Here is a 12,130-nt window from a genome sequence, read left to right on the forward strand (position 1 = left end):
GTGGGGTTGGGGGACCTCGGCGCGGGGCGGGGGGGGGGGTTGGCGGCTCTGGCCCTTGGGACTGCTTAGAGACAAAGCTGGGAAGGTGGCCAGGGAGGGCCAGGGGAGGGGCAGTGGGACCCCTTGACCTCAAGGAACTCGCCGTCTCGCTGGAGGGGACACAGCGGTGGGCGTGCCTGGGCTGGGGAGGTTGGCTAAAGCAGTCAGGGAAGGCTGTCACTGGGAGGCTGTGGACGTGTACACAGGGCCTCTCGTGGCGGAGACCACTGGTGCACAGGTGTGGAGGCAGGAGTGGTGGGCTCTGGTGCATGGGTACTGGCGAGCCGTTGCAGGCGGCCAAGCTGGGGAGGGACGTCGCGGGATCGGGTTTGGGGACCATAGGGCGTAAGGCAATGTAGAGGAGGGTGAGGCGGGAGTCCTGGAGGGGGCAAGGGCCTTTTGGAGGCCGGTGCACACCCAGGTCAGAGGTAGGAGGCTCTTCAGCAGCAGACACACTGGCCCCAAACACTTTGTGGAGGGGCCCGTCAGGGGCAAGGAGGGCCGTACTTGCGCTGTGTTGGGCTTACCTTTCCACGAGCTTTTAGCAGCGCCTCGTATTTATGCCAGGTGTCTGCCCTCAGGAGCTCTGGCCCCACCCAGGGGCTCACCTCGTTTTACAGATGGGGACGTTGACACTAGGCCAGTATGCTGCTGGCCCATCCGGGGTTTGAACCCTTGGTTGCCTGGTTCCTGGGCCTGTGTTCTAACACACCGCACTGCTGGCAGGACGTGTGGCGGGGGGGTGTGCTTTGTGAGCAGGGAGGGATCAGGGTGGGAGCTGGAGGCGGGCCAGTCTGAAACCTACCCCGGCCCCCAGGGCAGTGACTTCCTGGGCCCTGTGGCTGTGTGTGCACCTGACCAGGTCCACGCCTTTACCCCTGGGAGGGTCGGTCGCAGGTGCAGGTGGGGTCGAATTCGGGATATGCCTTCTCTGCCCAGCCTGGCCACTGGATCACCTCTGGCCTGGAATGAACGGCTTCCCAGTGAGTGCCCCGCTGGACCCCAGCCCAGCAGAGCGTAGTGGGGGGCTGGGGCAGAGGCTTAACCTGGACCAGGACTCAGGAGCCCGAGAAGGGTGAGCTGCCTCCTCGACCAGCTGCATCGGCATCCCCAGAGACATCGGGGCCGAGCTCCTGGCCTGGGGTAAAATGGCAGGCAGCCCAGGGCGGGACTCAGAAATCAGACCCTGGGCCGCCTCCCCTGTGGCCTCGCAGGGCACACGGCCCTAACTGGTCGGCGTTTGGATCTGAGATTGTTTTCAGAGACCGAGAGGCCATGTGACAGCGTGGAAAACACATCACGCCGGCCCAGGACGGGCCTCGTTCTCCCTTGGCCTGATCTTGGGTGCGTCCGTCCCCTCTCTGGGGTCCTCATCTATGAACTAAAGACGGTAGCAGGAAATTGAAAATCCCTCCAGGCTCTTAAAGCACCAGGTTTGAGTCTCGGAAGTAACAGGAAGGCCTAACTGCAGAGTTGGGGGGGACCCCCGCTGGCGCTGGTGGCCTGGGCTTGTCCTGCCTCGCTTGGTCCACTGTGGCCCATCCGAGTCACCTTGCCTGGGTGTCTGAGAGGGGTGAAGACAGCCCAGAACCCTGGCTAGCCCCAGCGCCCGCAAGGAGCAGTGGAGATAAACGAGTGAGGCTCCTGCCTGGCTGTGGGAGTGCTTCCCACCAGTCCTCCTGCGGGAGAGGCTGGTGCCCGGAGCTTGTTCTGAGTTCTGCAGCTGCCCCAGGTTCCTGGCCCTCCCGCCCTGCCACCCCCCTGCTGATGGCCTCTTTATCTTCCTTCGGCTTCTTCCTCCCGTCCCCTCCTGTCCCTTTTTGTCCTTTTCCAGGCCTTGCCTTTTTTCAGACCGACCAGAGAGTGGTTAAGTGTTTGAGCTTCAGAAAGAGCCTCTGTCTGCAGAGCCCACACACACCCAGCAGCCAGGGAAGCGCTAATTAAGGAGGTTGCTGCTCACTCAGCGCAGGAGGGCCCGCAGAGCCTGCGCAGGCTCCAGAGGGCTCAGGCTACCCCGGGGAGGTGGATCCTGTGACCCGCAGTACTTTCAGCCTCCATAGGGAGGACACAGCCGAACACTCGCTCCTATGGGGTCTATGCCGTGATCCCTGAAGGAAACTGCTGCTGCCTGTGATGACGAGTTGTAAGGAGTTCATCGCATTAGCCACTTCTTCCAGGGAGCCCTCCAGATGACACTAGGCATATTTTTCCCTCCCCTGCCCCTTCCCGGTTCTCTGTACTCCAGGACCTGGTTTTGCTGGAAAGGGTCTTCGTCATTACGTCCCGCCCACAGTGTGGGAGACTCAGTCTGCGTGGTTAGCTCAGGGTTTCTGACCCTGTGATTTTTGTGGAATCGCCATGCTAGATTGACAAGGGCCGTGAAATTTGGGGCTCATGCCTTGGCCCGGTTCCGTAGCCCCCTCGCTCTCCTTATTTATTTTCCATAATTGCCATAGGGTGCATGCACTCACCAGAGAGAGGGAGCTGGAGAAAGCACCCCCAGGGCCTGGTCACACCACGACCCTGCCATACCGTCGGGATTCGGGCACATGTACACCAGGAGTGTTGGCAAGCCTCCAGGGTGGGCCCCAGGCCCTCAGCCACCGTCCAGGCTTTTCTTCATTAGCAGGATAAACCCCTGGTTATTGAAGTAGCCTAGGATGAGGAAGTCCAAAAGGGCCCGCCGTCCCAGCACTCGGAGAGAGCCCTAGAGCACAGCCGCCACACTAGTTCTGGCCCCGTTTGCAGTTCGGATAATAGATTATACTGTGCTTTTAAAATTTTTTCATGTATTTAAAATTTTTTTAGAGACATTTTTGCTATAAGGTGCATGTACTCACCAGAGAGACAGAGAGAAAGAGAGAGAGTAAGAAATTGCCCCCGGAGGGATGGCCACACCGCAGTCCCTTCTCTTGTTCTCCCCTCAGGATTTCGGGCACCCACATGAACCTGGTGAATTTCCAGCCTCTGGGTCCAGGACTCGAACCACAGTCAGCCATGTGGGAGTTCAGCAACAACCGTTTTGCTATTTGCTGGTCCCTTAAATTAGTATCACTATTTTATTTGTTCATTTTGATACAGGGTGTGTACACTAACCAGAGACAGAGGGGATGATGGCCACACTACAAGCTCTCCTCCCTTCTCCTGGGATTTCGGGCATGCCCACACATGTGCCTGGCATGTTTCATAAGCTGCCAGGTCCGGGACCCGAACCACACAGTTGGCCATATGGGATCCAGCGGCCTCAACTGTCATGCCACTGGCTGGCCCTCTGCTTTTTGCATAACAGATCCACGGCTGTCTCCTGAGGTACCCCACGGCCCGCCCCCCTGTGTGGGTGCCTGTGCGGTGTCTGGGGCTCAGTTCAGCCTTCACGGGAGGAGCCTGCTCCCCGCTACGCGTGCCTGGGGTCCGTGGCTCCCAGCGTGTTCATGAACTCGGCTTTTCCGCAGAGCAGCACAGGAGCGGGCAGAGTTGGAGCTGTGTGTGTGCCGGGTCCCTGCGATGAGTCAGAAGAGAGCAGCCGGTGGCATAGGGGGACTCGCTGGCCGCGGCCTCTGCCTGCTCTCGGCAGCCCCGAGGAGGACACGGGGTCCGGGCCTCGCCTTGGCAGTGACACTGGAGTCCCCGGATCGTGCGTGTGGCCAGCGCTTGCTTAGAGCCTGCCCAGGCGCTTAGGGCCCGGGGATGGTGGCTTTGTCAGTCGACGGAAGGAAGGATAAGCCCACCTGGTCACGCTCTGACCCTCTTTGCCTGCAGGAGGCCTCAGCGGGGCGACTGTCATTGACTCCCTCGACACCCTCTACCTCATGGAGCTGAAGGAGGAGTTCCAGGAGGCCCAGGCCTGGGTGGAAGAGAGCTTTCACCTGAACGTGGTGAGTGATGACCCGCTGTCAGGCCAGGGCGGCCACCCTGTCGCCTCAGACCTGGAGCCAGAGGGAGGCCACGTGGCACAGCAGTTCTGGAACCCAAGTCCCCTCCCTAAAGATAGGCTCAGGGATGGGATGTCAGTCGTCACTCACTCCGGGTACAGCCGCCCTGGGACAGCCGTCCTGGCAGCTCTGCCACAGGAAGCAGCAGCAGTGGGCTGGCCCGGCTGCCTGGGGGAGCAGCTTCTCCACTCCGCTCCTCCACGGGAGCTGCTCTGTGCTGAGCCCGGCCGCCCTCCTGAGAGGCTGGGGGCAGGTGGGGGGTGCACCTGCTCGTGGCCCGGAGCAGGCTTGGGACCCGCTTGGTTTCCAGCCTTGCAGGGCAAGGTCCTCACAGAAGGGACAGTAACATGTCCAGGTAGCACAAGAGCCTTGAACACAGACTTCACCCCCATCGGTGCCCCAGGGTCTGCCCTGGAGGCCTCAGCTCACCATGGGAGAAGCCCTACGTGGACCTGGGGAGTGAGAAATGGAGAGACGGGAAGAGGCCAGGTGCCGTGCAGGGATCCTCAGGGCCAGGGATCCTCAGGGCCAGGCCCTCACGCACAGGGATCTGGGGACGGCTCCTGGCACAAGGCAAGCCTCTGCCTCCGTGGGAGCACAGGGCTAGGTGGAGACCATCTGAAAGGCCTGGGCCCCTCAAGTCCTGGCTGTCACGCACCCCTGGGAAGTCGCTTAAGCTCCGCAGCCTTCCTCTGCTGTGAGATGGGAGTGACCACCGCCACAGTGATAGTAATGCCTACTCCATAGGCTCACTGTGCGGCTGGCATGATGGAGGGTGGCCACGGGCATTTCAAAACACTGTAACGTCTGTGATGATGGAAGGCGGTGTCCCTGTCCTTGTACTTCTTAGAATTCCCAGGCCTGTCATGGCTGCTAGTCGGTGTGAGGCCAAGGCCATCTGGGATCCACTCACCCCCTCCTCTGCTGAGTTGAATAAAGCAGAGGCAGGAGAAGGAAGGAGGATCTCCGCAGGCCTCCCTGCCCAGTGCCCGGGATCCTCAGGCAGGCCAGGGCAGGTGGGGTGTGCCCGAGGAAGCAAGGTGGGCTCACTGCAGCCTCTCGGAACCTCGGCTGTCGTCTGGAAGTCAGGAATGGCGAAGCCTGCACACCCACTGAGTGCTGTGAGGAGAGACGGGAGAGTGCTTTATTGGTGGGGAAGCTCTCCTGGATGAGCAGATGTCCCTGTGGGGACCAGTAATAGAACCCGTGATGCAGAAGGTGTGCAGAGGGAGCCCTCTGGGGCCAGGGAGGTGACAGCAGGCCCCTTTGCAGGCCATGCCCAGCTCTGGGCGGGCACCTCACCTCAGCTCCACTCTACAAATGAAGCAACTCAGGCAGGGAGAGGCTGACAGCTTGCTCGATGTCCCAAAGCCAAGTAAGTAGGTCAGGTTGGGTTTCAGCCCAGACGTGGTCCTTGGCGTGATGGCTCCGCACCCCGATTTGCAGTCCCAACTTAAGAGAGAAGACAGTAGTGATTAGGCCGCTCCAGGGCTGAGGGCCTGTACACTTGCCAGTCACCACACAGGTCCTGCCTGGCACCCGCCCCTCAGCCCTGGCCCTGCTTCCTCTACACCACAGCAGCCTTCTAGAACCTTCCCCACGCCCTGTCACCCGAGAGAAGGGCCCTGCTGTCCTGCTAAGCCGCAGTCGCTCCCCGGGAAGGGAGGTGCCTGCCCAGAGCGGGCTTTGCCTCCCCTGGCTAAGCTTCTCCTGCAGCTCCTTGGAGTGTGGCCAGGCCTGGGAAGCTGTAGACACGTAGCTCCCCACCAAGCATCGCCTGGCTCACTGGGATGCCTTGGAACAGGTGCAGGTATTCGGGGGTGTCTCACACGTGTCCCGTCCTCTGTCTGCAGAGCGGAGAAGCATCCTTGTTTGAGGTGAACATCCGCTACATCGGGGGCCTCCTCTCGGCCTACTACCTGACGGGAGAAGAGGTGAGTTGGCCTTCGAGACCCCTGGACTGTCTAGGCGGGACAGGCCACTGTGGGCCGTCAGTCCGACCCCTCACTCACCGGTGCAGACAGGCTAAGGGGCAGGAAGTATCCAGGAGCCCTGTGACCCTGTTTCCCACAGGGGCCTGTTTTCCAGGCGTCTCCTCAAGACTCCACTCCTTTTCTCTCTCATGTCTGAGTTCTGCCGTGAGCCCAGCCGGCTCCCACAGCTGGTCGTAAATCCTCAGGGCAGCAAGTGAGCCCCTCGCCCACCCAGACCCCACATGGCACCCGCAAACAGCCGGCTGGTTTTCACGGGGGTGGGTTCTCAGAACTGACAGGGCTCAGAGCTTGTTCACCACTTCCACACCCCAGGGCCCTCAACTTTGTCCTACCCAGAGCTACCCCGTTTCCTCCTGTCCCGCCAACCAGACGCCCTCCCCAGGTCCCGGGGGGGTAGCCAGGGAGGAGGGGCCTCACTCCAGGGTGAGCTGAGCTGGCCTCTAGGTGGAGGCGGGGTGTGGCGTGAAGCCACGCAAGGTCAGGAAACTGGACCTCGTTCCCCACCACGCTCCTGCTTGTGAGCAGGCCTCTCCTCTCCCCAGCCTCACTTCCTTCCCCATTCTCCACTCTGCAAAGTTTTACAAACCGCAGAGCTCCGGAGACCCGGGAGGCTTCCTCGGCCCGCCTGGCAAGCTCCTGTGTGCGCGCACCCGAGTGTCTGCCGCGAGGCAGCCATGGCCCGGGCTGGTCGCTGGTCCACTCTGCTCGCCATCACAGCTCAGCAGCAGCCGGTCTCTGGGGCCCTTTCTTTCCCTGCACGACCCCTGTTCCTGCACCAAGGGACAGACCTTGACCCCTGGCCCCGCCGCCCTGGGAGCCGTGGAGCAGCTGCAGGAAACACTTCCCTCTGCCTGTTGTCTAGAAAGCGACTCTGCCACCCACAACCACTGGCACAGCGCAGTGGGTGCAGAGGTGGCAGACGCCTGTGCTCGCTGGCTGTCACCGCGGGCCTCTCCCGCCAAGCGTCATCAGAGACGGCTGCTTATAGTTTTTCCCCAAGTCACTGCAGATGTGAGCCCCCAGTTCGAGCCACACAGAGCCTAGATTTCATTGAAAGCCCAGGCCAGGAGAGAGGTGACAGAGGAGCTAGAGAAAGGCATCCCGTCCTCCTCGGGCATTTGCTCAGCCCCGCCATGGCATGGTCCACGGATTCGGGGTGCAAGAAGGGAGGGTGGGGGTCAGCATTGCAGGAAGGAGCTCGTGGCTCCCTGGACCCTCAGCTCGCCCCCTCCCTCTGCTCCCTCCTTCCCTGAGGGCACCTGTGGTCCTTAGAACCAACTTTGCGGTGTCCACTCCCTGGAAGGGGCCGTCAGCTGACTTCCCGGGGTGTAGACCACACGGCAGGCTGTGATAGGAACACCTGTGACTTAGATCAGAGGGCTCAGGAGGGAGCCCAAAGCCCCGGATGGCAGGCTCCTGAGCGCCCCTGGGCAGCCCTGCCTCGGCCACTCCCCACATCCCTTCCCACACCCCAGCACCTTCCCATGCAGATGCCGCGCTGAGCCTTAGTGCTCGGCCTTCCAGGAGCTTCAGACTGTTGGTGGGATTGTCACTCATCTACAGTTGAGGAAACGAGACCGGGAAGGAGGAGCTCGCTCCGGCCTTGGCGGGCCGAGCTGGGCCCGACTCCTGACAGTGAGCCTTTCCGTTCTCCTGGCCCGGTGGCGCCGCTCATGAGCAGGCTCCCTCCTGCCTGCCCCACACAGCCGTGTGCCCTCGAGGGGGCCTTTCCTTCTTAGCGTTCCCCTCGGGGGTCTGTGGGCCGAGTGTTAGGAGATCCGCCTCTTCCTGGGCCCAGAGGGAAGCTCCGGGGGCTGAGTCCCACACGAGGGGCGCCTTCTCCATGCCACAGAATGTGGTTCTTGCCACTCTCTCACCCCAGCCTGGACCTGCAGCCAGTGGGCCATAGCCCTGAGCTGGCCAGGCGGCCTGGGCACAGCCTCCCCTCCCGGACAGCTGGGGCAGGGACGCGCTCAGAGTTAACTGGGCGTCCTTAGGGCCGGGGGCAGCCAGACAGCATCTAGAGGGGTTGGTGAAGTTCACGTACTTGCCCCTCCGGGCCCGTGAGACGAGGCCTCGAGGGCATCTCCCTGTTACAGCAGTGGCTTCACACCTGCAGCCCCCGAGCTGACCCTGGCGCCCTTGGGGCTTTGGAATCTGGATTCTAGGCCAGCCTTGCAGGGGCTTCTGGTGTGGCTGTCGTCGCGCCCACTTCTGGGACTCGGGCTGGGCCCTAGCTCATGCTCTGGCCCCTCGAGCGGGCCGCACACAGCTCTTCTCTCAGGAAGGCTTTGCCTGCTGTGACGTGGGAGCCCGCAGGCCACGTCGCCTCAAGCTCCGGAGGTGAGAAGACACCACTGTGTCCTCCGTGAGTGGCACGTGGGGACGGGGCTGTCTTTACACATCAGCGACACTGCTGCAGGTTCGGTTCCCTTACGAAGATCACACGGGACCAGCAGTTGTAATGGCTATGTCGCTGGACTCCCACGTAGTCAACCGCAGTTTGAGTCCTAAACCCGGTGGCTTAAACTCACGCCAGGCATGGTCCACGGATTCGGGGTGCAAGAAGGGAGGGTGGGGGTCAGCATTGCAGGAAGGAGCTCGTGGCTCCCTGGACCCTCAGCTCGCCCCCTCCCTCTGCTCCCTCCTTCCCTGAGGGCACCTGTGGTCCTTAGAACCAACTTTGCGGTGTCCACTCCCTGGAAGGGGCCGTCAGCTGACTTCCCGGGGTGTAGACCACACGGCAGGCTGTGATAGGAACACCTGTGACTTAGATCAGAGGGCTCAGGAGGGAGCCCAAAGCCCCGGATGGCAGGCTCCTGAGCGCCCCTGGGCAGCCCTGCCTCGGCCACTCCCCACATCCCTTCCCACACCCCAGCACCTTCCCATGCAGATGCCGCGCTGAGCCTTAGTGCTCGGCCTTCCAGGAGCTTCAGACTGTTGGTGGGATTGTCACTCATCTACAGTTGAGGAAACGAGACCGGGAAGGAGGAGCTCGCTCCGGCCTTGGCGGGCCGAGCTGGGCCCGACTCCTGACAGTGAGCCTTTCCGTTCTCCTGGCCCGGTGGCGCCGCTCATGAGCAGGCTCCCTCCTGCCTGCCCCACACAGCCGTGTGCCCTCGAGGGGGCCTTTCCTTCTTAGCGTTCCCCTCGGGGGTCTGTGGGCCGAGTGTTAGGAGATCCGCCTCTTCCTGGGCCCAGAGGGAAGCTCCGGGGGCTGAGTCCCACACGAGGGGCGCCTTCTCCATGCCACAGAATGTGGTTCTTGCCACTCTCTCACCCCAGCCTGGACCTGCAGCCAGTGGGCCATAGCCCTGAGCTGGCCAGGCGGCCTGGGCACAGCCTCCCCTCCCGGACAGCTGGGGCAGGGACGCGCTCAGAGTTAACTGGGCGTCCTTAGGGCCGGGGGCAGCCAGACAGCATCTAGAGGGGTTGGTGAAGTTCACGTACTTGCCCCTCCGGGCCCGTGAGACGAGGCCTCGAGGGCATCTCCCTGTTACAGCAGTGGCTTCACACCTGCAGCCCCCGAGCTGACCCTGGCGCCCTTGGGGCTTTGGAATCTGGATTCTAGGCCAGCCTTGCAGGGGCTTCTGGTGTGGCTGTCGTCGCGCCCACTTCTGGGACTCGGGCTGGGCCCTAGCTCATGCTCTGGCCCCTCGAGCGGGCCGCACACAGCTCTTCTCTCAGGAAGGCTTTGCCTGCTGTGACGTGGGAGCCCGCAGGCCACGTCGCCTCAAGCTCCGGAGGTGAGAAGACACCACTGTGTCCTCCGTGAGTGGCACGTGGGGACGGGGCTGTCTTTACACATCAGCGACACTGCTGCAGGTTCGGTTCCCTTACGAAGATCACACGGGACCAGCAGTTGTAATGGCTATGTCGCTGGACTCCCACGTAGTCAACCGCAGTTTGAGTCCTAAACCCGGTGGCTTAAACTCACGCCAGGCGCGTGTGTGTGTGCCCAAGATCCCAAGAGGAGAATGGAGGAGAAGGGATTGTGGCGTGACCATCCCCCCTGGGGGGTGATTTCTCGCTTTCTGTCTCTCTCTTCCTGGTGAGCGCACGTCCCCTATAGCAAAAACCTCTCAGAAAAAGAAAGCGTCTGCTTGACAGAGACTCCGCCACTCCAGAACACTCCCCCAACGGGCAGGCATCGGGAACAAGTATTGGCCTCAGTTCAGAATCCTCCTAAGCACAGTGTCAGAAGAAGACGACACTGGCCGTAACCTGACCCTCCGAGGACAGCCCCCTCCCGTTTCAGTGTGTTTTCCTCCTCTTCTCACTTATCCATATACTTTTCATAAAAACCGAGTTACTCTGTTTTGAAATGTTTTTCTCTCTTCTGAAGTTTAGTCTCCTCCATGAACAAGAGAGACACAGGCACCCCCAGTAAAGCCTTATGCCACAGTCCAGCCCAGGCCGGTGACCCGAGGTTCCTGGCACGTGCCTGGCGTGCTCAGGGAGGGCCCCAGACAGGAGACTGCCCCCAGCGGGTCAGCCTTGCAGAGCCTGGAGACAGCAGTGCGCCGGCCGGCCCTGGTCTCTGCCCCGTTCTGTGGGGAGAACTGTGACCCCCCCCCCACCGTCCCCGCTGTTCCGAGCAGTGCTGGAGTGAGGAGCATGAAGTTGAATCTCCACAGCATCCTTCATCCTTTACTTCCTTAAGGTGACCCCGCCCCGTGCTCTGATTGCCCCCCCAGGGGTCCCCAATCACTGTGATGACGAGTCCTCACCCCAGCCCTAACACTGTGGGAATGGCTCGAGGACACCCTCGCAGTGCCCCGAGGAAGGCGCTGTCGCCCCCATCCGTGGACACAGAAACAGGCTGGAAGAGCAGGGCCTCCCCCGTCCTGGACCCAGGCCGTGTGACACTGCTGCCTCCCCCTGGGCCCCTCGGTGTGGCCTCGTCCACCCGGCTGGGACTCACCTGGCTTTGGCCCTTCCCGTACAGGTATTCCGAATAAAGGCCGTCAAGCTGGGAGAGAAACTGCTGCCGGCCTTCAACACGCCCACAGGGATCCCGAAGAGCGTGGTGAACTTCAAAAGGTGAGATGCCCTGCCGGCCCCCACGCGCGGCTCTGGAGACATCTGTGCCCACCACGTGTGGGCCACGTGGGAGGCTCTGAGCACTTAGGTGTGGGAACGGGCCCTTGGATCACTTTCGTGAAGGCTGCTCTCTGCAGCTGTGAGTACCGAGGCAGGGGACAGGACAAGTCTGCACAGTGACACCTGGCTGTTCCCAGGGTGCTCCTGGGCAGGTGTTTGCCCGCAAAGCTGCTCCTCAGGGTTTGGCCAGCCAGGCCTGAGCTCCCTAGGAGGGAAAGGGCAGCTGCTCCTCCGTGGACATCCCACGGCATTGCTGGTCAGAGCCCTGTGGGTCGGCCCCAGGCACCTCCCTTCCCTCCAGCCGGGGCTCTGGGGCCAGTAGGCACATCTCACACCCCCACCATGAGGGGCGCCAAAGCTGCTAGGGCCTCTCAGGACCCTGGCCCATCCTGGACAGGAACCTGCTCTTGAGGGACCACTGGGGGATTTACAGGAGACATGGCCAATCCACAGGCAGCTACTAGTCCCCAGGGCCAGCCTTGGGCCCTTGGCCTTCCTGGTTCCATCTCCCGAAGTGACCTGTCACCCTAGGGCTTCTCGGGACAGGGCAGGGCCAGGCTCTGACCAGGGCACCCGCAGGCCCCTCCGTCCTAGGCCTAAACGGCCCCATGGCCCGTCTCGGCCTTGCACATACTCGGCATCTGTATGGACTGCTCCCAAGGTGGGGTCCCCTGAAGTTTCCCGCAGGCCAGGACAGGCCTCCGCGGCCTAGGGAAGTGGGATTGACTCCCTGGAGCGACTCGAGCTCCTTTTCCGCAGACCGGTCCTGGGGAGTTGCAGCTCACTCTAATGCCACCGTCGCTGCAGTGCCTCCCGGCTCCCTGCTGGGTTCTGGGGCAGGGCCTCAGGGCACCCGTCCCTGACCTGTACCTGCCCTGTGTCGGCCCTCCCTGTGTCCCTTGGAGCAGGGTCTGATCCGACAGATCCCAGCATTCCTGACCAAGCAAGCGTGTTTAGTTTTAGGCTGCACGCTGCCTGTGCTGTATGCATGTGTGTGTCCGCGCCCGCAGTAGCCTGTGCTGTATGCGTGTGATGTCCGCGCCCGCGGTAGCCTGGGCTGGG

The 12,130-nt window shown here is 62.1% G+C and overlaps 1 protein-coding gene across 1 annotated transcript in view; it reads left to right on the forward strand.

Annotated features, from left to right (window-relative positions):
* The window catches only part of MAN1C1 (mannosidase alpha class 1C member 1), a 156,835-nt gene that overhangs the window by 117,450 nt on the left and 27,255 nt on the right, over positions 1-12,130 (forward strand). Inside the window, 3 exon segments of the mRNA XM_014591978.2 lie at positions 3,799-3,914; positions 5,825-5,905; positions 10,914-11,008. Of these exon segments, the coding sequence (XP_014447464.2) occupies positions 3,799-3,914; positions 5,825-5,905; positions 10,914-11,008 (292 nt within the window).

This window comes from Tupaia chinensis, unplaced genomic scaffold, assembly GCF_000334495.1.
Source record: "Tupaia chinensis unplaced genomic scaffold, TupChi_1.0 Scaffold000628_1, whole genome shotgun sequence".
NCBI lineage: Eukaryota > Metazoa > Chordata > Mammalia > Scandentia > Tupaiidae > Tupaia > Tupaia belangeri.